The 27864-nt window shown below is 39.6% G+C and overlaps 1 protein-coding gene and 1 long non-coding RNA gene across 2 annotated transcripts; one reads left to right on the plus strand and one right to left on the minus strand.

Annotated features, from left to right (window-relative positions):
* The first annotated feature begins 198 nt into the window (after window positions 1–198).
* On the plus strand, window positions 199–8352 carry LOC148594184 (uncharacterized). Its single transcript, XR_015913537.1, has 2 exons — window positions 199–264; window positions 8220–8352. It is a non-coding gene; the product is annotated as an uncharacterized LOC148594184 (long non-coding RNA).
* On the minus strand, window positions 4847–27864 carry CUNH8orf48 (chromosome unknown C8orf48 homolog). Its single transcript, XM_088527532.1, has 6 exons — window positions 27590–27864; window positions 25710–25835; window positions 18978–19219; window positions 16147–16299; window positions 14256–14346; window positions 4847–4909 (listed from the first exon to the last, which is right to left on the minus strand). The coding sequence occupies exons 1-6, from the start codon at window positions 27834–27836 to the stop codon at window positions 4854–4856; spliced, it is 915 nt and encodes a 304-aa protein (XP_088383658.1). The 5' UTR covers window positions 27837–27864; the 3' UTR covers window positions 4847–4853.

Genomic DNA, 27864 nt, shown 5'->3' on the forward strand with positions numbered 1-27864 from the left:
AGCTCCGTGGAGCTCCCCATGTGATCGCCTCTTCCCCCTAAATAAAGTTGAAAAATTTGCCTGGGCTCAGAGCGTGCAGCCAAGGCAGGCGGAGCGCGCAGCTCGCGCGCCCTCGGCGAGCCCGCAGCGCCCGGCTGCACCCGCTGCCTCTCGCCGGGGACCGAGGAGGGCACGAGCGACGCGGGCACCTCCGTGCCGGGGCTCTCGGTCCTGCCGCCCCCCAGCAGCCTCCGCTTTGGCGAGAGGACGATGTGGCCGGAGGAGGTGAGTGCTGCATGGTGGGGACGGAGCCTCTGTGCGGAACTGGAGGGAGGCGGCCGCGGGCACAATTAAAATAATAATGATTAGCCAGGAATCCCTCTTCTGTGCAAGGGGAATGGATCGGCACGTCCCTCTTGGAGGAGAGCGAGGGAAGGAGGTGAATTCCCGGCCGGTGCCGGCATGCGGCCCCCCCGGGCAGGGTGCCCCCCACGGGCTGCCCGCGCTGCGCCCGGCCGCAGCCCCCGCCTCCATCCTGCTTCCTCCCTTCCTTCCCTGCTCCGCAGCGGGAGCTGCCACCGCAGCGGGAGGCACCGCGGCGCTCCCGCCATCCATACCCCCCACCTGGGGTGCACCCAGCCCTCGCGCTGTCCCCTTCCACCTTCCATCACCCACGTTACTCATCCCGGCTGCGTGGCTGGCAGCTCTTGCTGCCCGCGGGGACCGCAGGCTCCATCCCGCCAAGGGGGGAAGGCGACAGGGCCCCCCCTGCCCAGCGCTGCGCGGCCAACGCGGTGCCTGAGCGCGGCTCTCCGCCGGGTTCGCTGAAACGCGTCCCCCCGAACTTGCTCCTTGTCTTGGAGCGTAGCCTGAGCGAGTCAGACCACGATTTTAAGTCAAAAGGAAAGTCAACCCTCGCTGCAGGGCACAGAGCCTAAGGGGCGTCTTTAGCCCCCTGCCCTCGCAGTGGCACTGGGGTTCGGCATGGCACAGAGAGCAGCTCCCTGCCCACGCCAGGGCACTTCTGCGGCAGCCCTGGGGAAACAGCCACGAGCTTCTTCCAGAAGTGTAAAGACACAAAGCAGCTGCATGTCAAATTACCTTCCTCACTCCCCCTCTCTGGCCCCTGCTTTCTCCCAACCCGTGACTTAGTTTTCTCACAATTTTAAGGTGAAATTGCCCAAGTACAGAATTCAGCATCGTCCTAGGCTGCAACTATTTCCCAAGAACAAGCACGCTGGCTGGAAGGAGGAGAGTTTTTCTTTTATAATAAGTTGGAGGAATGCTTGAATATTCAAACATTTTTTTTTTTGCTCTTGGGAAAGTTTTTTTTTTTTTTTTAAAGAGTTTTCCCTGCAGGATTTTCAATCTTAGCTCCACGAGAAAGGCTGCAGAGCTGCCTCTCCATAATGACATCCCTCACTAGCAGTAGGAAAGGAGGGAAAAAAAGGGGAGTAGAGATTTAAAAAGGGAGAGGGATAAGAACAGAGATCTCATTTGCTCCCTTTTCACAACTAATTAGCCTTGAACCAAAACCTTTCCTCACCTGCAAAGAAAATGAGGATTTAATGGAAAGGACACCAACTTTCCTAAGATCTTATTTTATGAAGCTCCTGCATCTTAGGTTTTTGTTTGTTCATTTGAATTCAGCTCCAAAGAGCTTTCAGTTTTCACTTATCCTGTAATTCAAGAGGATGATTAAAACCATCCACTTGTATCTGGACTGGTAAGTACTTGTTCTGACTCCAAAAAAATGTAATACAGAGCATTAGGACAAACTGATCTTAGAAAGAGGCAAATGGAAAAGTCATTGAGTGATTCTGAGCATCAGTGGAAGCTCAGGAATTGCTTGCACTTCAGGAGCTGCATTTTCACAGAAAAGCACCTAAAATAGAGACAACTGGAGAAGTTCATAGGCTGCCTCTGTAATAACAGGCTGTAATTGCCCCCACTTGAAACGGATGTGGGAAGAACCATGCAGGATGTTGTGTAAAAGGAGAAAATTATGAACTGAATTAGCAAAAAGTTAGCCATCAAAGCCAGTTTCCAAAGGGGAAAAAAAATCCAGGTTTTATGGGATACATTCTTTTTCAGTTGATCCTATGCGACCGTTTCTGTAGCAGGAAAAACAAACCTTGGCTTATCTGCAAGATCCAGCCTCCGAGAAAAGGAATACTGTGGGATGTGTTGAGAGAAAAGAAATCTCAACATAGTTTTTAAAATGCAACAAAGCCCACTTCAAAGCAAACCATTAAGGAACAGGTCTGCTCAAATGCTTGGAGAATAACACTTTGATGTGGCACTGTTCTCCAAATTAAAAATTAAAAAAAAAAAAAAAGAAAGAAAAAAAAAACAAACCTTCCCCCAAATAGGGGCAGATGAAAAGAGTAAAACTTGATGTCTCTTCCTAACATGATTTGTTGCAGCATGTATCAGCACAGCCTCAGTCAGCACATCCATTAGGAGCTTCTAATACCGAATTTCAAAGGAACTGCAGAAAAAGTTTTTATGACCATTTCACTGATCAGGATGATCAACTCTATTCACAGCAAGATTTAGGGAAGAAGACTAAAACGGACATCACAGCTACATCTTGGTAGCGCTGGTTTGAGTACAGAAATCCCCAACCTCAAACTCTGATCTGTAATGTGATTTACTTGTAGCTTGTTCCTGGGAATAGGCACCAGCAACTTGCACAAGTACTTGTACAGTGTACACACAAAAAATAATGTTTGCCAAAACAGGCAGTTAGAGGAAGGCTATAACCACGTCTATGAAGCTACTGGCATTTATTGAATCACACTTAACATGTCAGGAGAAGTCACCTTAAAATCAATGGGGTGAATATCAGTTTCAGAGAACACCTACAAAACAACAAATCCATTGCTTCAACTGCCCTTATTTCACGGGTTACTTCATTTAAAATAAAACCTTAGCTGTACATAATTCCTCTGCAAACCAAAGCCCCCAGAAATCACGTACTATGTTTATGGATCACACAAATCACACACAGACGTGCCCATGGTGGCAGTTCTGTGACATAAAAGCAAAATCCCCAACTTCCATCAGAAACAGCAGCGGCGCCTTTGCCTTTCCTCAGCATCTCCCAGTGCAGAGAGGGCATCAGCTGCTGAAAAATTTCTTGCTTTTGTCGCATTCAGGCTGTCCCTCAACATTATCTGAGCCTACTGCTGCTTTTAAGAGATTCAGAATATTCCCACTCCTGTCTTGATTCAGGAAACCACAGGATATTGGTCCTTTCATAAAAACAAGATTTACTGATGATTTATGTATCTGATCAATGCTGCACCCAGCTATTACAGGTGAATCCAAAACTTGCTGGCTTTCTCTGTTCTTGTAAAAGGGAGGAAAAAACCTCAGAACAAAACAATTAGACAGCCTAGAAAACTTGCATCATATTTCCAGAGTGTAGTGAAGACAGAAGAGGCTGAACAACTGCCTAACTCCTCCTGATTCACGGAGATAAAAATAAGGTAAAGCATTCTGAGAGATTCAGACCTGAATTTTAGACACTTAATTAAAGCAATGGCTTGCTTAAATCTCCATTCAAGTTGCTTGTTACATGATTGGATATCATAGCAAGGATTATAAGCAAATTAAGTTTCTGAAGTACAACTAAGTGTAAAAAATCTACAATAGATCAAATGTTTTTATCTGAGGTTAGGAAGGCAAAGATAAAAACAAGTCATTTGCTTTTAGGGCTTCTCAGATAAATCTGCTGAGTTTAACACCTACAAACCTGTTGACATTCCCTATTTGAGGCATGTTGCCATTCCATAACACCCAAATATTTACTACTGAATATGTTCAAAGTGCACACAGCTAACTGAGGAGTATGAAGCCTCAGTGGCTCTCAGCTGAAAGGCTCATTAGCACTTTGCAGTTTGGGAACCTTAAGATTCCCCCCAAGTATTTAAAGCAGATGAAGACAGATCTGTCTGCAGCGTGTACAGGTATTTTTGAAAATGGCTGGCCCTATCTGCATCTTTGAAAAACCCTGAAAAATTGAATTTAGGAAAGATACAGTGAAACAGAGGTAGCAAATCTGACACACCTCACTATGTGCTGCTTAAATTTTCTCCTTTCTCTCCTCTCCCCGTTCCCTCTCCCTTTCCCTCCCTCCTCCTTGTTCCCGCTTTCTCTTGCTCTCACTCCCACTCTGGCTTTCATCTGCAATTTTGTGCTCAAGTGTATTAGTAGATCTTTTGCTCTAGCTCTAGAGGACGAGAAAAGAATCATTTCCAGCTCAGGCTTACAACCCGATAGATACATTTCATACAGATGTCTACATCAAAAAAATGCAAATGCAGAAGAAGTAGGCACATTCTTCTGCAATTGCAATAAACATAGAAGATGCATTTAAAAGGCATCAGGGAAATTTAGAAGCAAGCTGAAGGCAGAAAGAAAGCCTAGAACTTTATTAAAAAGCCAATACATATTTAAGATTATATAAATGCTAGAAGTAATTCTACATTTGATTTGAAAATGCAGAGCATGTGTTATGAGTCTGTGTGAACACATGAAAGAGGCAAACACTAACCAGATATCAAGGATCCTCCTCCTACTGAAATCAAAGAGATTTTTGATATTGGTTTGTAAGGGGCAGGATTACAGTTTCAGGCCAGGGCTCTTTACTTTGGAAACATGTTTCTGTGCTCACTTGAAAAAAGCATAATACATACAATATTCTTGCTTGCTGTTGGTTTCTACGTTTCTGGCAACCAGCCCTCTTCAATGGATAAAAGCAGGAAGTGAAAGCAGGGATGGGTGCGTTAACCAAAGGGCAGCCTATGTACAATGAACTTCATATTAAAACAAAAAAGCTGCAGTACCTAACCTATGATTTCTGGCCCTCATCCTTCCAAGGAAGTTGGAGATTTCAGACATTTGCAGAATTCAGTCCTGTTAACTGTAACAAAGAACCAGAAAACAGTTTTTAGAGAGAGCTGAAACTCTAGATAAGCCCAGTCTTCCACCCAGCATTTGTGTCTTTTTTTCCCCTTCTCTCTCAAGCATTCAGTATACCACATTGTTCTTTCTAATATTAACCTTAATACTACGTTCACACTAAGGCACAAAAATACAGTAAGTCAATTTTGCTAACAGCTTTTATAAAAAGGCAAAGATCCTACTGAAGTCAAGGAACTGTTCATTAACATTCTTAATTCTGGCCAGTAATCCAACATTTGATCAGACACCAGAAACCTCAATTAATATGTTTTTAGACATTAATGCTTGTTGCCATATGTTTGGAATGTTCCTTTGTTCCTTTCATGTAAATTGTACACAACTTCCTCTTCTTTTATATCTTCAAAACTCTGACAAATACCTCAAAATATCCATTTGCCTCTACTTTGCTCGAGCACTCTACTTAGAAGCACAGAGATCAAGCTTGAAAATCCTTGTCTGTCCTAAGGACATTATAAAACAAGGAGCAGATTTTGTCCCCAACAGCTTATACTAAGTGAAGCTTTCCTGCATATATTAGCTTGCTAACAGAGAGAGATACAAAAACATGAGCCAGGGTAGCAAAACACATCTCTAGATGAGGACATGGGTTACAGTAATAGCCCGCTCTTATGTAAGTATCAAGCCTACAACATTTTCATTAAAAAGTTGAGAAATATGTTGAGTTTCCCAATATATTAATATGCTTACATGCAGAGTTTATTCCAACAAATCAGTATTTCCAGCCCCAAAATGACTCAAATTATTTTTGTAAATATATGAGCCCTTCTAATATATTTATTAAATGTTAATGGGAATTAAATGTGTATATTCCTGAGATACTAGTTCGCATGTTCATAATGCTCAGATAAAGTACACTGAAGACTTATGACTCATATAAAAGCAACCAAACAATGTAGGAATAATTTATTCTCTACTGTTTAAATTAAATTAGGGCATAGATATTGAAGTTTTTTTTTTTTTTTTTCCTAACGGAAAGTTTCCTCCTGAGAATATGTTGACATTGAGACTTCAGTAAACGGACTCTGACTCAACTTGAAGGTATATTCTGTGTGTATGAGTGCACACTTAATACAATGATTAAAGATGACAGGAAGAGATTTTAGCATAAGGTCCAACTCTCTCTCAGAAACTAAAATACCAATAGGAACGTTGCAGTATGAGCTGATACAAGGTGTTTTTCCTTTACTGCTACTGTGGTCTCTCCAGCGCTGAGAAGTATAATCCCCCTCCTCAACCTGCTACCCGCTTTCTAACGCGGCTCAGGATGCTGCTGGCCGTCTTTGCTGAAAGGACATGTTGCTGGCTGGTTCAGCCTGTTTTCCACCAGGAGCCACAGCTGCCTTTCTGCAAAGCTGCCTTCCAGCCAGCGAGGCCCCAGCCTATACTGATGCACAAGGTTACTCCTTCCCGGCACAGGGCTTCACAGTTCCTTCGTCGAGCTTAAAGAGGCTCCTCTCTCTGCCCGCTTCTCCAACTTGTCCAGGTCCATCTGAATGGCAGCGTGAACACCTGCCGCATCAGCCACTCCTCCCAACTTCCTATCACTCACCAGACAGCTGAGGGTGCACTCTGTCCCATCATCCAGGTCATTAATGAAGATTATAAACAGCACTGACTGCAGTACGGATCCCTGGGGTGCTCCCTGGTGACTAGCCTCCAGCCAGACTTCGCGTTGCTGATCACAACACTTTGAGCCCAGCAATTCAGCCAGTTTTCAGTCCTCTTCACTGGCCATTAATCTAGTCCAACATCAGCAGCTGGACTATGAAAATATTAGAGGAGATAGTGTCAAAAGCTTCACTGAACTCCAGGTAAACAAGATCCACTGCTCTCTCCTCATTCACCAGACTAGGCATTTCATCACAGAAGGCTATTGGCTGAGCAAGCATACTTTCCACCATGACAACTATCCCCAAATACCTTTTTGTCCTTAACATGTTTATAAATTGTTTCCAGCAGGAAACATCCTCCATCATCCTCCCAGAGGCTGAGATGAAGCTGACTGTACTGTAGCTCCCCAGGTCCTCCTTGTCTTTCTTGAAGACCGGAGTGACGTTTGTTTGCTCACAGTCAAGAGCCTCTCCTAACACCGTGACTCTTGCAATGACATGGCCCAGCTCCCTCATTGCTCACAGCTGCTTCCTACCAGTTCCCATGGGAATGTTCACTTTGTTTAAATACGCCCCAACTTGATTCTCCTGTTTCAAAGGAAATTCTTCATTGCCCTGAGCTTTCCCACTTGTCTCAAGCTCCTGGAATTGCTGCAGGCAAACATTACTGTTAAAAACCACACTGAAGAAGGCAACGAACACCTTCATCTCTTCCAGCTCCTTCATCACCACATCAACATGCAAACAACTGGCAAAGTATGGTATATTGAACTCAATCCATTCTTGTGGGAAATAAACTTTCAATCAGCTTTATAAAGACATTTTTTCTCCTGAACTACAGTAAAAAATGGCTTTAAAACTTTGAAATCAACATTTATTTTTGACTATGTGAACATATTGTTCATAACTGGCAAGGACTGCTCATTTACATCTTTTAACATCAACAGAATGCTAATCTAGAGTAATCTAGAGTAAATAGTCTTTATTACAAATAAGAATGGCTTGAAAATGCTGTTAATTAGCAAGAGACCCTCAAATCTCTGCTAGCCTGAGTGGGATGAACCATAGATTTCCATAAGAAGGAAGAACTACAATCGCATCCTATTAAACAGAGCATCTCAGAACAAGCAGCTATGCTGCAAGGTCCCTGAAACCTAATTTTGGCCTCAAAGCATTTGGGAGTAGGGTGGAGGGGGTTTGGAACAATCTGTTATTTGAAATAAATAGCTCTGAAAATGTTTAAAGCTCCTGAAATTAAAATATCCTGGGGCCAAATCCTGCTGTCTTGACTGTAAGCAAAAATCAACAAGAACAGCCCAGCCTTGTTCCTCATGACTTCTGACTCCAAGATGACATGTACAGGGCAGATAATACACACCCTTCCACACACCAGCTCTCCTCCTTTCCAGGACCAGCTCTTTTAACTTCAGCAGATCTGCTCAGAAAAGCACATTTTGTAGGATCTGTCACAAAAAGAATAGCTACAGAGCAGATCAAAACCAAATGACTTAAACATATCTAAAATTCTATCCAAAGTAAAAGAGAATAATCTTTTTAAATTCTAAGGCCCACATGCCTTAAAGCGACCTCACCTCTGAAATAATTCTATGTTTTTTTTTTTTTTTTTTCTTCATTTAGGTCATTTTTCCAGACTCCAGATTTACAATCAGTGAGGACATCTCATAAACTCCAGTATAACAAGAACAAATAACCCAACCCCAAACCTTCTCCAGAAGAACCAAGTCTGAGAGCAAGAATCAAGGAAGTGGAATCCTTCATTAAAATGAGATTCCCTGTTTTGTAGCTGACTTTGCTAATGCCTATGATGTTAACAAAACCAAGTCTGCCCCTCAGTAAAAAATCTGCTTTGATTTCACTCTCTTTTGGGAATACTCAGGCGAAGAAAAAACTCACTGAACAAATTCATAAGATATAAACTACACTTATTGTGGTGCTCATTTCTGTTTTAAGCCTGAGGACGAGCCCTGCCACTGCAACAATCCCGGAAAATTGATTTCATTTTCTTCAATTACCTGTTCAAGAAAAAAAAGAACCAAACCAGCAGGCAACTAAGCAGCTTTTTTCCCCTCTAGACAGAGAGGGCAACAACACACGAGCCCCTGGCTTATTCACCGCTCGGATATAGATGACCTGCCCTGCAAACTCTGTGACACATCTTGTTGTTCGTGTCCTACACGGCTTCACGAACAAACCTCGCTGCTGAGACTCATCCATGCCCGGAGCAGCCAGGGAAAAAACGTCTTATGAATGACGCCAGCGACGAGGGAATCGTAGCTCTTGCTTCTTCCAAAATTTTGACTGAGTGAGAACAAGTACAACATCCCAATGAGGCCCAAATTCAAAGTTGTTTCTGTACCTGCACTTTTAGCCTCGACAGAATATGAAAACTTTACTCAACTAAACACAACGAGAGACACTGAAACTAAGCAGCTAGAGGGGTCCCTCTCATCTACTATAGCACTGATAGTAGTGCTGATTATTATTTTCTCTTTGATAATGACATCCCTAGTAACCTACTGCTTTCACAAGTGGAAACTCAGAGGTAAAAAACTGCAGAAAGCACAGGAGGAGTATCAGAAAGACCATGAAAAGAGCATTTTCCAAAGCACATCTGGACTTGTTTCATAAAAAATGGCTCCACCATGGAATAGCCTTGCATTATCGGAAAATGAAAATAATAAAAGAATGGCAACTATGAAATTCCCAAGCAAATACAGCCCTGTTTTATCTCATTTGTAAGCTTTGTTAGTAGTTCGGAGATTTCCTACAGCTTTATTATACAATATATAAATACATATATACAGTCTCATTCGTGCAAGGTAAAAATCAATGCAACCATTTGTTTTTAATCTTTATTGTTTAACTAAAACAGTAACCTAAAATCCATTGCTCCAACTCTTTCAATCCTCTGGCCTGTGGGGGACAACGGGTGAGATTTTGGTGAGTGCAAACCAACACACGCTGACAAGCAACGGAGCAATGTTGCCCTGCACGAATCCACTTACCCACCTGACGACTTCGAATCGCAGTTGGAGTCCTGTGTAAAACCAATCCCCAGAGCTTCAGCAAGCAGCAGCCTGATCCTGAATGCCTTTAGCTGAAGCATTCATGTCTTCAGCAACAGTCCAGTGTAAAAACCATGTCGGATCAAGCTCTACATTTCCTAAAGGGCTGCAAGTTGAAGCTTCTCTTGCATAAGGTTCAGGGCTGAGAGGTGCTAGGGGCTTCCAACTGTAAGTGGATTAAAGACATTCAACAGCACAGAATGGGACCCAAGTTATCAAGGCCCACCTAATGCACCTTTTTAACTTGGCTTGTAATTATTTTAACCAACCATACAACGGTGTGTTTCTATTTTCTTAGCCTGTATTATTATGTTCTAGAAAAATGACAGCTCTATTGTGAGTAGCATATATACGTACTATTTTCTAACAAAGTGTTGGCTGCAATATTACTATAAGTAATTGTCTTAAAAGTAGAAAACATGTAAATTTACAAAGAAAACCCTGCTCAAGTATATAGCTTGCTTGCAATTACCATTAATGCATATGTATTTTTAAACAAGCTATAATACTGTGATGATGGCGTAAACTTACTTCTGTAGGCAAAAAATGTTCTATTTAAAAATGTCAAGAAAATGGAAGACCTAAATGTTCTTAAAGTGCTATGAACTAAAGATACGAATTTTCGCAGAGGACTCTGTTACATGCTACAGATATATTTTGCAACATATTTATGAATCATACATACTATTCTATGTGAGAACAAACAGTACTATTTTATTACAAAATAAATAAGTTATGAATATCCATGCCCAGACGCTGGATAATTTTTGTTGTTGTTTGTTTGTTTGAAATTCTCCTTATCAACTCTATAGGCAATTTGAAAGATAAAGGACCTGATGCCTTAATGACAGCAGAGATACAGTCCCCTCTATTTCCCAACCTGCCCCCATATAGATCATGCTGGTGATCTCCAGCATCAAGGTTGTGCTGGAAAAAGAAGCAATTTGTTAGTTGAATAAAAACAATGCAAATGGAAATTCATAACATTAATGTATGTATTCACAAAGGCTATAAAAAAAGAAAAAGCATTTAGAACAGCACCTCTGCTGCATGAGTGGAGACAATAAGTCATTTTTGAAAAATCATACTGAATAGCAAAAAAAGTCACAATTTGAAGAATGCAAGATATTTCAAAATGCTTCCATTATAATAAGCAATACACAGCTAGCAGTGTTCCAGTATTGCTGATAGCTGCATACATGATTCAGAATCATTGCTCCGAAATCAACAGTTCAGATTTGCACTGAAGAAGAATCCAGGCACTGTGCCAGTGCGGGCACCAGCCCTTCTTCCAGCAGGGAAGTTCATCCTCAGTGTCACCAGTTCAAAGCAAGAATTAACGGGTTCAGCTCCACTTTTTGGAAAACAATCAAATTAGCTGAAGCAAAAAAATATATATTTTTTTTTCTTGGCCACAATAAAACCATGTTTGGGAAAGAGATTTATCAAAAGGCAGAGGCCCCAAAGGAGCTTCAATCATGGCACTCTCCTCGCATGGCTTCAAAGCAAAGCTTGAAGACAGTTACAAGGATTACTGCACCAGCAAAAATTATGTATTTCATTGGTATTTGGACAATGGTTACCCAGACATGATTATGTTTGTACCTGGTACATAACCAGACAAGGTAATTTTTGCTTCAGCATCATGCTAAGGCAAATATGTGCTAGTAACCTGTTCTGAATGAGACAGTTTATCCTACGGCAGAAAGGAAGAAATTCCAAGGTCACAACAAGCAGTTAGAAGCAAGATTAAGGAATGACCAAATCTGGAAGCCAGGTTAACTTCTTCCATAGAGAAAGCCAGGGCAAGCAAAAGTGGAAGTGATACTGCCACAATCCACAGGAAACTGTTTTTAATGATAATTTGAGGAATATAATTTTCTCCAAAAGGTCAAAAATAACATAACAGCACCTCTCACACCATCATAACAATTATAACATCACAAAACCCGTTATTAGTGTACATGCTACTTAATGCTATATGAAAAAACCTGCACCTGTGCAGAGCTCAGAGCAATAAACTCTAGTACACTGCAAATCACTCAGAAGATTAAATAGTATCTACGTCTAGTGCGAAAGCTAGAAAGGAAAAGCACCATAGCCCTTTTTTTAACAATAGGTGGATTAATTTGATTCAGTACTACAGCTGCTTACCGTACAGATCAGCCCTGATCCACCTTGCTCCTTTCATGCCCCAACAAGCCCAAACAAGGGAGCAGATTAGAGCAGATTAATAAATATTTCTTGATCATAGTTTTATAGTGCTTCTTTGGATCAAAACAAAAATCTACCACTGGGGAAGGCGGGGGAAGCTCCTGCGAGAAGACAAAAGGCAGAGACACGATGTACATTTTTTTCCTTCAAGTCAGAATTTTTGGATGACTAGTCTCAAGCACTGCAGGATTATGAAATAAATTATTTAGAGCTCAAAATCACTCATTCTGTTGTACATCCCTAATAGCTGTTACAAGAAAACAGAAAACAAACACTCAGATCTCAGAGAGCTCCTGACAAAAAATGAAAAGAAGAGCTGTATTAAGCAGTGGGAAGAGGCACATAACAGACACAAGCAAAATGTGCTTTGATTTTCCACACGAGCTTTCTGAATTGCCTTTTTAAACACTGTGCATACAAACAAGAACTGTGTAGCCATTGTGCCTTGCAAGTACAAACACTGTTTTACAGACAAGCAAATATCATCCAATGCCTAACAACTCTCAGTTCAACGTATTTACATAAATATTTGACAAAAGAGTAAGACAAATATTCTCGGTACTTCTAGAAGGATCAAGGTATTGAAAGCCAAATATCAAAACTTCTTTCTGGTATAAAAATAATCAATCCATATTTAGAGTACGAAAATCACTTTCTGTAGTTTTTCTATGGGCTGCGAGATGCATTCATGGGAAATAAAAACAGAATTACATTTCAAAGGACTGAAGTCCTGATCACCATTTTGGTATGTGGCAGAGTCCTTAGGAGACCTCCAAGGGAATAACGGGTGTCCTCTGCCCGGCATTAAACAGACTGCCAGACTTCAAAGGAGTCTGCAGAAACAGAAAGTCTAGTGCAAAGACAAACAAGGAACAGAGATGGAGTATCTAAAAAGAAAAGATTTAGAAAAAAAGATTTAAGGGATTTTAAAGGAATTGGAAGGTAGGAGATTTAAGGGATTTGAACATTCTAAGGATTGTAGATTAATGAGAGGAACCAAGCAGCAGTTTACATTTTATAAAAGGTAACGACGTAACTTGCAGTCATAATTTAAAACTTAAAGTCAAGCTTAGGGGAAACTTTTGGGTGGACTGCTAAAAACATCAGCTTACAAAAAAACGGAATAAACTGCCAATGAAGGAACAAGGACAACGACCTTAAAGAACTTAAGGCTGAGTTATGTTTCCATTTTGTGTTCAACCTACTTGGGATTTCCCTCCAGGAAAATTATTCAGGGTAGTTTTTAAGCGACAAAAGGCAGGTAGTCACTACGGGAAGTGAAAACCTGAGGTTAAAAAAACAGAGGCCCTCAGCATTCCTAAAAAACAGTTGATTGACCTGGATAATCCCTCAACCATTTTCAGAGGTCTGAATGGACAGAAACCAGGAAACTGGAGCCCACCACTGCAAGAGCAATGCAGTGAATGATTGCTGTCAACAAGCAGAAAGGTGGGCTACATCCGCCACTACAGATGAGCCCGTATCCTACACTCTGTCTTAAGGTTACAGTGAAGATGTTTTCAGTTTTGTCTTACCTGCTGAGACCCCCAGCATGAAGTCATTTTATTTGGATACTAAACTTTCCCCTTTTTCAAAGATAGTGGCTTCCCCATCTTAAAAAGCACAGAAAGTTGCAACAATTCCATAGTACATTAAAAAAAATGTCAAAAGTGTTGACTTTCTTCCAATTTTAATCTATGTTGTGTTTTTTCTCCTCCTAGACACCTATTCCAGACAGGTTCTATGATTAATTTATTATCATTACTTATCCTGTTGACATCCTCAGTGTTACTGATTAATTTCTGTTATAGACTCATTATTTCAGTTCTATAAATACTGCATATCATTTTATTGCTTTCTATGGTTACTCTGCCACCTTTTTTTTCTCCTCCACCTGGGGCTCTCACTTTCAATTTAACAGGAGGCAGTGGGCAAAGATTAAGCTGAAACCCAGTAATTACACCTCCCTGCCCTGAAAAATGGAATCATTTTTTTTTTTTATGGATGAAAGCAGCTGTGAGCTGCTCTGAAATCCCACAAGCGACCTCAAAAAATACAATATCTACTGCTTGTCAGATTAATAATAAAAAATGTTGGCTTCCCTAATTTGAAAAATGCATTTAGCTGGATTATACTGTATTGCAGCATTTGCATTTGGAAAGAACTGGGAGTTCAATCACAACCCAAACTGCAGCATGCTGGGCATATCTGGTTCCACCTGCAGGAATATTAAACCACCACTCAATTCATCACTGACAAAACAGGTTACATCCACAATATTGGCATTCAGTACATGGCTGCCTGCAGGAGACTTTCCCAGTTCTTTATGTCCTTGAGTTATGTTTACCAGTTTCAGGCCTTACATTTTTCTGACCTTTCTCTTTCAGCCGTTGCCATACGTTGCTGGGATCCTCTGAAAGTTTGGGGAGACTTCTGAGTGTTTCTCCTATAAGCGTGAGCACATCCTGAAATAAAAACAAATCACGGAATATTATTTGATTTTGAAATTCCTGCTATTTGTCTTGTCCTATCATAGCCCTATCTTGGCAGCTATACCCAGTCCCTGAAAAGCAACAATGTTACTGCCTTTTTAAAGCATCATCTTTAAAAACTTTGTTGAAGAGCGTGGACAGCGATCTGCCCCCTAAAGCAGGCATGCAGAAATCTATGCTGGTCACTGGAGACCACGTGTCACTACTGCTTTCTGCAGATGGCTGCCAAGATAGATGACAGAGCCCGATGATACCATGTGGCTCATGCACTGCACTGGCTGCTGCCCTAGCATTTCTTCCCTAGGGAGAGGAGGGAAGGAAGACTGGTCTTTTTACAAAAGCTGGATGGAAAATAAGAGAAAAGAAGCCTGACTTTAGACTGAAGTTCTTCAGGTATGGAATGCAGGCAAGTTTTTATAGAGAGAGTAAATGAACACACCAACAAAGCAAATCAGGAAAGTGGCATTAGTAGGAGAAAAAGAGTGTGTTGGGCATCCCACGAATTCCTGCCCTGCTCACAAACACAGAAATAAAGGTCTGGATGCTTGAGGGATTTCCTACCTATTGCTTGGAAACAACTTGCTTCCAATATAAGTACCCTTTGAAACATAGATCATCCTAAAGAAGAGTCACAGGAAAGCCAGGAGTTCCCATGAATTTCAGCTTACCTTACCCACAATCTATTTCCAAGGGATTTCCCAACAAGAACGATTTTCCGTGACAGTAGGCCGATTGGTCCTCCAAGGGGAAATCTCACTGTATCTGTACAAACTAATCATATCCTAAGTCTAGCATAACCAGGAAGAGAGAACAGTGATCTACAAGGGCAAAGCGTTTCTGAAGAGCTGACAGCTAAAGAGTACTTGTTTGTAAAGCCACTTTTTCTCTTCCTCTACGAGTTCTCAGGTATTTTTCATTAGCCCTGACTTTCTGCCCTCCTATTCAGTCTGGAAGTGACAATCACATAGCAAATGTTAAACAGATTTAGAGAAAAAAGCACACACCATTCCCCCACCAGAGGGGGGAAAAAAAGTCCACATGCAGAAGCTCAAAGCACAAAGTTAAAAGCTCTAAAAAGTGATATTGCTGCCACTCAGCAGTAGGGGCTTAGGAACCCACAAGGTAAATATACATGTCCCGGAGTAGATATTGCGACAGAAAAAAAATGGCATTCAAACTGTATAATCTATAATAAGCTGCCATCTTGATCTCAATGCAACTGTTTAAAAAATGGTCAAGGTTTCTTCCAGGAATCACTTTTTCACTTTAAATCATGTTCAAGTGACCGTATCACATCATAGACATGGTTAAGAAGGAGTCTTAGAAAAAGTCCCTGAGAGCAGTAATCTGCTTTAGTCTCCACAGTATGCTGCAGTCTCCTATTCTGAGTCTTCTAACTCTAAAGATGAGTGAGGGTGATTCATATGGGTATAGTTACCTATTATTATATCATTTTGTTATTTATCCTTTTCTGTTGCACATCCTGTCAGAAAACAGACTCTTGAGAATTCCTCAAGAGGTACCCAAAACAATTCCAGGACCCTATGGGAGAGACTTTCTGCTTATATAAGTGAGCACAAATGACTTGATCAGCATGCTAGTCCCAAGTATTTTATCAAAGATAGGGAACCAAATTTTCTTTCTACTTACTCTGTATTCAGGTCAATGCAATTGCATTGTCATAAATCAAGAGGGAGTCTGGCTTATGGATTCTTTAGTTGCAGTATGTATATAAAATGCATCACAGCATTCTTTTTAACAACATTTGCTTACTCTGGAGTAAATCTGTTCTTCCATTTTTTCCTGAAGCAAAGCTCTTTCTACTAGAGTCTTCTTTTGTCTGAGAAAGTTAATCTTGGCCAGCTCTGCCTTTTTCTTCATACAGTCAGGGCACAGTGAGGATTTATGCACTACAGCTTCTGTCACCTGAAAGATGAAAATTTGATGCAAGGAGTAAGGTCTGTTCTAGCAAGATGGTTTCACCATTAAGAATAATCAATAAAAATACTGATATAGATAGTGTCTAAAGACAAATATTTGCTTTTGTAAACAGTTGTAAATTATTTCATTATCATTGTGATTATGAAGACAGGCTTGTTGAGCCTATCTGAATGTATTCGCATCAAAATACATTTGTTTTTCCTCATGTATTACCCCTTCTAGTAATAACAACTTGGTTTAATTTTAAATCACCTACTCCTTTTTCAGAATCAGAGCATTGACATATATTTACAAGTTTTTATTTTATTAGACAAACGCTCCTTCAAAGCTCTGCTGGATGCTTGAAGCTCTGTGTGCACAGGACCCATTTCTTCAAGAGTAATTATAAGGGCAGGAAAAACGGGGTGACACAAGACCCAAGCAGCACATCTGTGACCAGCCAACGCCAATAAAGAAGACAGTTATACTGGCAAAAATTTATTTTGATCAGTCCAGCTCGTTTGACCTTGGGTGGATGCTTAGTACAGATTACAGTTTTGCCAAGATAAATCTACACGTGCTTTGCTGGTGCTAAAATGTGGTTAGAGCACCAGCAACCCTAAGTTATCTTGGTTAAGAAGTAGCTGATCAGCCAGGAAGCCACAGGCGGTGTCTGATTAACCAGCCTTCTCCCTCAGCTCTTGAAGGATGGATTTAGCTAAACATGTTTTACTCCATACTTCCAGGAGACTAAAAAGACTACACATGCTTGATCAGCACAGCTCAGTATCAGCAATGGTTAATCAGCAATAACTCATATCCAACTGTCTGTCAGGAACTGGGCTGTTTCAGTAACACCTTGTCTGGAACCATGCTGGCAACATACATAAGGCCTTAAGTACCAGCCACAGTGATTATGATTACTGTACGAATTTTATGAGAAAAAATAAACTGAGGCAATGAGTTCAAACACCTAGGCCCAACTCTGAGTTGGAACAGAAATAAAATTCTGCAGGCAATTTTCTTTGTGAGATATACAACACTACTTAGCAATTCCTATGTTAGGTTACCTACCATGGAACCTCAAGTATATTTAATGGCTTTACACAAATCTCGGTGTTGGTATTCATGAAGTATCAATTATTTTTATCTAATCTAATATACACAGAATCCATGCGGTTACACAGATGTAATAAGTTGTTGTAAGAGCAGTGGAACCAATCATTTTGGCTTCCTAGAGTTATGTCTCAATCCCTCTCTGCCTCCTTTTCCCCTGAGCTCTTCTTCATAAATATGTTCTACACAGGAGATGATGGAGAGCTCAAACGAAGTCCTTTTTTTTTTTTTTTTTTTTTTTTTTTTAAAGGAAACATATATTTTTAAAGTGTTACAGAAAGAAAGAAATGGTAAAAACTCTACAAAATTTGGGGGCAGGCAGTTGGATAATGGTAACAGAATAAAAGTACAAAACAGTGAACAAGAAATCTGAAAGAATCTCTATCCTAGAATTGACTTGAAAAGTATTATTCCCTGCTCACCTGACACAGGCTTAGCACAGGAATATGCTAACAACCACTTTTAACATGCTCTACAGCAAAAACTTAAAGGGGGTGTACACGAGAGATAAAAAGCCAAATAAATTACTGTAATTGGCAGTCGAAGCTCATTTTTTTTTTAATCAGAACTACTTTCCTGAATACAGGCATTCTGTACCAATTTTAAATAGTGCAGACATTTGCCAAGACTGAGATTTATGTCTAAAGTCATCTGTAGGTGATCACTGCTATAGCATACTCACATCCATTTACAAGTACAAGGCCAAAAAAAGCGATCTCCAAGCGATTCTGGAGAAAAGAAGAAATACCAGTCTTGAGATTACTGGCAGATGCAGAGCTGAAGTGAGGAGGTACGTCAGTTTGCCTATCCTACTGGGGGGAAAAAATGGCCTCCAAAAAATAAAAGCTCTTCAAGTACTGTAAAGATGCCATATAGACGTCTTAATAAATGAACATATGTAACCTAGAATCTATTGGACGTGCTTCAAACATTAGGCAAATGTTAAAGACTAAAGGAAAGAAAGGTGGTGGAGAAAGATTTGTGACTTTTGGAATGCTTTTAATAATCAGGATGCCTTTTTTTCCTTGAAAAAAGAGAGGCAACAAGAATGGTCTTTCATCCTGCAAGGCCCCTTGGGCTGGTGTGACAAGACCACAGGGGTATGGACACCAAAGTCTGACACCAAGGAGATAACTGCCTCCCAGCTGTTTCTCCAAGACTCCACAATCACATAATATGCAAAATATTTCTGTAAATAACATCTGCAAATAAAACCAGAGAGCGACATGGTTTTTTTTTCCTCCACTTAATCTGGGGCTTATTGTGGATTCCAGTAAATGCCCATCTCAGCCTCTCTCAATCATGCAAGCCATTATCATCTCATCACTGCACAATATTTCACAATGATTTGATTATTCACTAGCAACAGTTCGGCAGTAGCATATAACAAACTGATGAGAAATGTAAATCTTGAAATACCAATCAAAAAAACTCATCTAGAAGCCAGGGAGCATTGCATGAGTAAAGTCTGCACAATTTGGTCCTTACATCATGTTGTCTTTTCTTTTTTTTCTTCAGTAGTTCTCCCTAAAGTGCAGACAAGATTTATATTTTCTTCTTTACAGTACCTGCTTTGTTGTCTCCCTGATATTTTTCAAGTGAATTCTATTCATGAGCTGAAGAGGAACAACACAGTTCGAGTCACTGGTGTCCAATTTCCTCAGTTTCCTTGGTGTGGATTCATGCTGCAGCTTTCTTGGTTTGCCACCACTTGACTGCTTAGAGATCAGCTGGTCATGCATCTTGCTTATCTTAATGGTGCAAAAAGAGCAGAGAGCATCCAGTTCTCCATCTGGCACCTGAGTAACTTCTGATAGGGATACATCAACAAAACAAAAATATCAATTACTACATCAGAGAAAGAAAAGTATCACTGGTCTTCTATCTCTGTGGCTTCTTATCATCTAGCTAATAAAAAAGAAAATCAATGTCAAGTCTGCAGGCGATGCTACGCATAAGAGAGCAGCACAGAATTTAAATGGCAATCTGGTAATAACTATGGAAACTTGCACCGTAAACGTCTATGAGCAGAATCAAAAGTGGAGAGGAGATAAGAAGCCTAAAGATAAAGGCTACTTGATATAGCACAAATATATTAGTAAAGCAAGAAGATACTTGAATATTCTGATATTAAATAAATTGACTTTCAATGACTGCCTAACTCGGATTTACTTTCCTCCTAACAGAAACTGCATCATGCTAAAATATAACAAACTCACTTTTAAGGACAGAACTACTTGTCTGGGAACTCGGAGTAGCGACCTGTAGCCCCACTGGAAAATTAGGGTAGTGCCAATTGAGGAAACTCTGGAAAGAGTGTCAGCTGTATTACATAACCTATAGTTAGCTATCATGCCACTTTTTTTTTTTTCTCCTTTTTTTTTTTTCTTGAGGAAGTGCTATTATATTGGAAAACACTTTCCTCTGAGGCTTCAGTGATCACTTTATAAATTCTTTATGTGACCTTGCTTAAACAATATCTTACACTCTCATTTTCTTTCATTCCAGCGGTATAAATAAAAACAGAGATTGCATTTGGGATGGATGGATAAGGAGAGATTTAGAACTTCATTCAATGCTTAGTGGGTGTTTTTTCATCAACTAAAAAAGACCCAATCAATACAAACTAGCTAATATAAGAGGTTTCTTCTCTCATGGCACAACTTCAGTATTTCATTAGCAGCAGCCTACAATGATGCTGTGTGGGCACTACACAGCCACAAGAGTCACCACTGCTCTCCAGCCCTTTAAACAGGCGAGAGGGAAAAAAAAAAAAAAAAAAAACACAACAGGAAGAACACTTCTCTAGCTTTAAAAATATGTTTTTAATAAATAATTTTTTAAAAGAGAGTCAAAATAGTCAGACAACTAATAGTGACTGAGGGGTTAAGGATGGTAGGTTTGTTTGTTTTAATTCAAAGTATTCAAAAACACCAAATAATGCTGCCGGCTCAGCTAGGCCCCAAGATTATATCACTTAAACATGCTTTCCCTATTGTCTGTTCCATTTATTTGCAATGGATTCACTTAAATTCAGTTTTACTTTCTTTCTGGACAAGCACTGCTTATATGACAACTAGTGCATGAGCAACCCCAGGCCCTTGGGGTACTTTGGCAGAACCACAAGACAAATTCTTAAAACACAGGAAGAAACAATGTAAAACTTTTCCTAAATAGGCAGTGATGAATTTAAGTACCTAGGATATTGCTCTGGAATTTTATAGAGAAGGAAAATATTTCTTCAGAAGTGTAAGTTGATTCTTGTAATGAGTAAGTGAATCTGTATCTAAAATAAAGTGAAGTAGCAATCAGTGAGCCCTGCTTTATGATGACAAGAAAAACATGCGATTTAAGTACAACTGCCACATTCAGAATCAATCATCATCAAGCAATTTATTGCTCCTTAGGACTCTGTGCAAATTCATTAACACCAAAGGTAATACCTCCTAGGCAGATGAACAAGAATTAAAAATACGGAATATCTATAAAATATCAATTTTTGTGAAATTAGGAACATGTGAGCAGAAGAAGATCACCTAGTAGTAGGGTCATTTTCCTTACAAGTGAATTGCATAATCCCTTTAGCACAGCGCAAATGCCATGCCAACACCGGGTTTGTTCACACTAATAAAGTATATGCATATTTATTTATCCTGCATATTGAGTGAATAAAAGATTTTCAAGTACTACTGTAAAAGAAAGGAGAATAAAAAGAAAAAATTGCATGTACTAAGAACCCAGACAGGTGAGTAAAATGCATGGGGTCTGCTGAACACTTAGTGACAGCTGAATACCAGCCTAATTCATTAACTTTAGTTGTTTCTGACTTATAGTATTACAATTTAATTACAAAGTGGTCGTAACAATGCATGGATTGCGTGCTACCAGATACCCCTCATTTGCTCATATACCGCTATAGGCATTGCAGGCAACTCTAGCAAAGCAAACAGGGATTTTAACCACGACTGCACAACCTATTTCAAAAAGGAAGTACTGATTTAATATGAACTCAGATCAACAGATCAACAGTAAATAGAGAAGAAGAAAAAAAAGAAAGATCTAGGACTACAGGAGGAGAGTCAGAACACAGTTAAATTTATAAAAAGTAGTACTTTAACTATACATTGATTATTTACACTTTCAGGTTTTCTCATTGGCAAACAATTGCCTTCCCTTCAGTCAAAAGGAGACACAGATGCACAGAATTTGATGTATGCACAAGCTTTGGCGTTTGGTTTTATTTCTTGCTCATCTTTCAGACGATAAATTCTCTCCTTTCCATTTTTGGGTGAGACATGCTCGAATGCTAATCTCCATTTGTGGTGGCAGACTTAAATGTCACTGCATGTCTGCCTGGAGAGGATCCCTGCCAGTGCCAATTACTGTTGCTGAAGCGCATTCCGCTGCTGCTTGGTTGCCCCAAAATCCTTCATTCCCATATCACTTTCTTAGAGAAGAGCAAAGGTAGAAAGAGGTGACATGAAAAGCAAAACCAGACACCAGAACGGACATCAGGCTGGATCCATGTATATTAAGATGACAAACAACAAGAATACATCGGCATTAAAGCACAACAAACTGGACCACGTTGCTCTGCTTACAGAAGCATCCAACATGCACCAATGGAGATCACTAATCCCTAGGTCTACTTTCTAAACCCTCAAATGCACTTAGCAACTCAGTAACCTACACGAACTTTCCTTTTTGTATGTAACTATTTTTAAAGATGACATTTCCAACCTATACGAAAAACAAAAAGAAAACTGAACATTTTCTTGGGGTTTTGTTTTCCATTTGAATGGATAATGGAAAGATAATCGTGAAAGGCTGTAGCCAAACTTAAGTGATAATTACTTTTCAGAAAGATTAACTACATCTCTAGATAAGAATTTCACAGTGATCTAAAATTACTTTTGTACAGCTGAGTACAATAGTTTAGACTAGGCAAATAAGCCTAACAGGCAAAAGTCATGTCTGAAAGATTTGTGCAGATAACACAGAACTGAGACAAATGGTCCAATAAAAAAGGTCTTTACCAGTTAAGTATAAATATTAATTCAAAGCCAAAAAAAAAGTTCCTCCAACATTTTTCCCTCAATTTCTACTGGAGAGAAGTGACAACACTGAGGACCTAGCAGATCTGTTTCTTTCCAAAGACACTCATTCTTTTCCAGAGAAAGAAACAAATCATTTCCCAGCTCTATAAAGACGTTAATGAACCAGGTGAACTTTCTTTACAGGTAAGACTTTCCATGCGGATATTGCTAATTGAAATTTACCTTCCAGCATCTATCTAAGAAGTGGGGATTTATCTGCCTATAGGATCTCAGCTTGCCAGACAGGGCACACAGTGGGTTTGTATGAATTTGTGACATGCTCTAATTTGCTTGAATAAAACAGATCTAAGAATATTATTTTACTATAGAATAGTAGGACTTTTTAACAGACTAGTAGGGAACAAATTAGAACAGAAGCCTGGAATCTCTAGGCCTAACTAGACCTGCACGAATTATGCACCCTTTGCATACTACTAAGCAGCAAGTTTTAGTTCCTACAAATTCCTAAAAAAAAGGACAAGTACCATTACCAAAAATGACCTTCTGAAGCAAATGGTTCAAATGTCCGTCTTCTTGGAACCAGAATATCAACCACAGCCTACATAAAGCACTATATGCACCTAGTGAGTTACTTACTGTTTCTGTGATTCCATACACTAGTACAGTAGTCACCATTTCCCAGTGGTATGTATCGGTTTTAGCTCCAAGCAGTGCTCAATATTTAGAACCAAAACATATATGCAAAAAATGTGATTTCATTTGTTACATGACCTTATAAAAGATCCAACCATGTCAAAAAGATTAAATGAAATTCTATTCTTTTATGGTTATTAAATGCTACAAGTCTCTTAGAAGAACCGCAGACTGTCTCAGGGTTTATCACGTTTTAGCTCTTAGCCTTCCAGCTCCTTAAACCCGCTTGTTAATGTGCTAAGTCAATAATTAAATGCTTGGGCATGCGGAAACTTGCTCAAGTGAATACAAACTAGGTCTACTCAGCAGACAGAAATATATTGGACAAGCTGAGAAAAAGATTTGATATAGAGAAGTAAAGCCTTCTGTTTCCACATAAAGAGGAACACACAAATGCGAGAGCAAAAACATCTAAGCTGAAGAATTGCTGTTTTCTCTAGTAATTTTTAAAGTTTATTCCACTCCAAGACTAATGGTCTTTGGAAAAATTGAATCAGGGACTCATAGTAATGACAATCCTTTAGGAGATACATTTGCCTAATAACAGCCAGCTGGCAGAGAGCTGATGGAGAGGCAGGGAACAAAGAGACAACAATAATGTCAAAACTTTCTCATTTTTCTTGAAGTCAACATCTAGGTTTGCTTTCCTCCAAGGTACAAGTAAAACTACAAAAAGTAAAAATTATATTCCAGGGCATTCTCAGAGGCAAGCCAAGCATTTATTCACAGTTAATCCTATCAGTGGTTATGATATAATAAACTTCTTGCTATATTACCTGACGAAGATTCCAAAGTAATATGTATGTTCAATGCATATACCTTTATTTATTGATTTACTATTACTAACAAAACAACAAGAAAAACAAACTGCAACACTTGAAGTAGATAAGAGTCTCATAGCTGCTGAGTGCTGAATTAAGGCAAGGGGAGGCAGACATTTGTAGATGTCATTATATGAAAGTTGCTGGGGTTACTTTATGTATATGTTGATACTCTAGCTTACAAGACGCAGTGCACACAGAAGTGCTTGATTGATGCTGATGGATTTGGGAATAACCAGTCAAACAGTACAAAGTACTGTTTACATGAAGAAGCACAAGCATGAACTTTACTTTCTGTTCTTCACATTGTTAATAGTTGGAAGCACTGTAACAATTAAATAGAGAAGTCCTTAGCTGCTAGGATGATAAAGTGATAGTGCAGGCAGGTAGCAGAACTGGCATCATCTCATAAGTCACCTCAATCTAATGAGACAGGCCTGGCGACTCAGACTCAGTGACCGGACTGATTCCTCTTACCCATGAAAGAGCAAAAAACAAAAGCAGAACGTTTCTTTGTGCAGAACTACAGCAAGAGGAAATTAAGAGAAGAATCTTCCCAAATTTAACCTTCAAGGAAAAACCCTGTCTAGCTGGAAAACTTCTTTAACACTGTACTATTTATCATTCATTAAGTGAATCCAAACTCATCAGCTCCTCTTAAACTTCTCTGTGAATCAAAAGGTTACAAAATACAAAGTCTAGTCTAGGGAACTAGACTCTCTATTGGGATTGAGATGATCTATGTAGTTGTCTTCTGCCTCTGACTACATGGCAGTCTTGCAGGTAATAATAAGAAAAATGCTGAAGATGGAGTGAGGAACTCATAACATTGACTCACTGCTGCTGTGAGTAAGCTATACTTAAGAATAACCTAAAATGATCTTATGTCCTTTTTTTAATGATATATGGAGGACCTGAAGATGCTTGTAGTCAGGTACAATGTCACAAAGTATCTCTGATCAATGAATCGTTCTTAAAGGTGACCTAAAACACTTTAAGTTTGTTCAAATTTCACATACATATAGACTAAGACACTCCTATTGCTTTAATTACTTTTTTGCCCAGTTACTATTTTTAGTTAAACACAAAAGCAAGAAAGCAGCATCTCTGGACCACTTTATAGGGAAACCTGAGCAGGACTTGCAACCTGTGCTCTTGCCATGGCTTTCAGAACAAGTACATGCAAACAGCACCCTTCTTCCTTCCTGCTCCTTTTCCATCGTGGTGTTGGTGAAAGCTACTTCATTGTTCCTGTCAACGTTGGTATCCTGCTGCCTCCCTCAGTCTGGGAAAGGAACTCAAATATTGCTGACAGAAGTAATAGAATTGTTCAAGGAATGGGGGACATGAGGACAAATTCTGAAGTATTTATTTTGGAAGAAACAAACAGACAAGTCCTAGCACCTGTATAGCTGGTGAGAAAAGATGGAAATACTAAACATCTAATTGAGTTTTTAAAGGTAAGTTTATAACATCAATACTTTTTTATTAAAGTACATTTATCCAGCCTTTATGACAACCTAGATATTAGTAGGGCGATGTCATATCAGGGGCTCCCAAGCAATATGAGCAATGGCAGACGGACTGTTTTCTCAGAAAGAATAAAGGAGAAAAACACTGTTAATTACTTCGCTTGACTTTAATAACTTGTATGTAATATTAAGTCCAGTTAAAAAAATACCTCACCTTCTAAAAGAATTATAACTTCTACTAGAGTTGTTGAACTCACCAGCTTGAGATCTGAAGACAGATTTGTCTTGCTTAATGCCAACTTCTTTATTTCTTATAAGGTCAATAGACTTCCCCAAGAAATCTCTTTCTACAGCTGCAGGTTCTGCTACTTCAGGTCGCTCATCTACAAGGAAAAGGGTAGCTCAGAATACGCACCGTGACAACAGCAAGACTGAGACAAAACAGAAATAAAAGAGGAGGAAAACAGTTCTCCACCCAAATGACTGGGTTTTCTCCACTGAAAGAAGAGAAACCCCAAGAAACATGACTGCAGAGCACATAAATGATTTGGGTGTGATCTGTACTGAGCAAGCTTCTATCACACAAAATATCTCATATTGGTCATTTCTAATCACCCCGTTGAAAGACAGTATCGGATATGCTGTGAAGAGCAGATACTAATGCTTAGGGCCATTAACATACTCCATTTTGTTTGCAATACTACCTTAACACCAATCTACCTCCTCCCTCAGTCCCATCACTTATTTTCAACTCCGCATGGCCTCTTTTTTCATGACACACAAGTATTCCTGACAGCTTAAGTGAACTGTACCCAGGAATTGACCAAGGGAAAAATACAACTTTTGGTTTCTTTTCCTTTCCCATCGGTTCCCTGTTATGCAGGGTTTTCCAGTATAACTTCAGTCCTGCAGTGAATGAGGAAACTGCCAAGAAGTGGGAGTGACAGCAATATACACAAGACAAGGTCCCCATTCAACATACTAAGCACATTGAACAAACAGTGGAGTTCTCTCAACTGTTTTCAGGAATAGACAGGAAATTCAGTAGGCTTATACATAGAAATAACATGTCCCCATCAGACACCAACATGACAGGCTTTCTGTAGTTTATTATTATTATGAATAAATAGTGCTCTCAGAAAAAAAAAATGTATACTATAGAAATATCTCAATTCCTAACAGTAACAGTCTTGATTATTACTGTGGAGTATTAAATAATAGTGTTGTGTGGATGAGGGAAGGAAGAGACTTGAGTACTTGGCTTGTCTGTAACAGGAAAAGTTTTCTAATTTTAAAAGTCTGTTATAGACAAGGCTTATCACATAAAAGCCAATTGGTCAAGCTGAATTCAGAAGAATGAGACTATAACAGTAATAGCTAATAGACATTAAAATACATTTTATATATACATTTTTATACATTTATATATAATGTGTATATACATTATGTATTTATAATATACACACACAAAACTTTGAAAAATATATTAAGCTGTCCCAGATAATCTTTAAAACTATGCCCTTTATACATGCTGACAAGCCCTTATTCTGAAGATAGACTTTTTAAAAATAACAGCATCTTCAAGTACTCCCTATACTTTCCAGACCAGCCTTGGAGAAAAGGAAAATGAAAAGCAATGACAGAGAACCCCACCGAAATGGAAAAAGAAATAACTAACAAACAAAGTTAGGTCTGCTAACTTATACTCTGTTGCCTGTTCTTAATCATTCACCTGATGCAGCTTTCAGGTATTAAATACCCTCAAATGTTTCAGGTCTGGGAACTTCCCCTGTGCCCTTTGGCAGGGAGGCAGGTAAAAAAACCCTCTAACTTCCCAGCTACTTTTCACGTATGGTAACTCACTCAGAGTATTTTGCAGTTCGTTAAAATACCAACGGAATTTCAACCTCATAAGACTGCTATAAAAGAATTTCCATGGCTAAATATTACCCTTGTGCACACAGGGGTTCTGGAGGGCAAAATACCTAGCAGAACTAGTCTGAACATACTGAACCTGTGTTACTTTGAAAAACAAGAACGATGTATGTGATTCTTACATCTTTATTTTTGCTGATTCAAGTTTCCACAGATGCAAAACTGTAAAGGACAGGTCTCATTCATGATAAACTCTGCATACCTGCATGATTTTTGTCTGCCAGCTGTGATAGCCTTTCCAACACATTTGATACTGCAGAACTCTCTAAATCTTCTGTGGAACAGTAAGATTCAAATGGTTCACTCTCATATTGCAAGCAGCTTTCTTCCTCCTCGCTGAATGGCTCAAATGTATCTTCTGAATAGTCCGAAACGGAGCTACTACAACTCTGGCCCAGTTCCACCTGCCTCTCTTCATAGTCAGGAAAGTTATCAGCTGTGGTGGTCATCAGGGTGCAGCTCTGCCACTAAAAAGAA

This window comes from Tinamus guttatus, unplaced genomic scaffold (assembly GCF_059628265.1).
Source record: "Tinamus guttatus ecotype Peru unplaced genomic scaffold, ASM5962826v1 Tinamus_guttatus_pri_ptg000287l, whole genome shotgun sequence".
NCBI lineage: Eukaryota > Metazoa > Chordata > Aves > Tinamiformes > Tinamidae > Tinamus > Tinamus guttatus.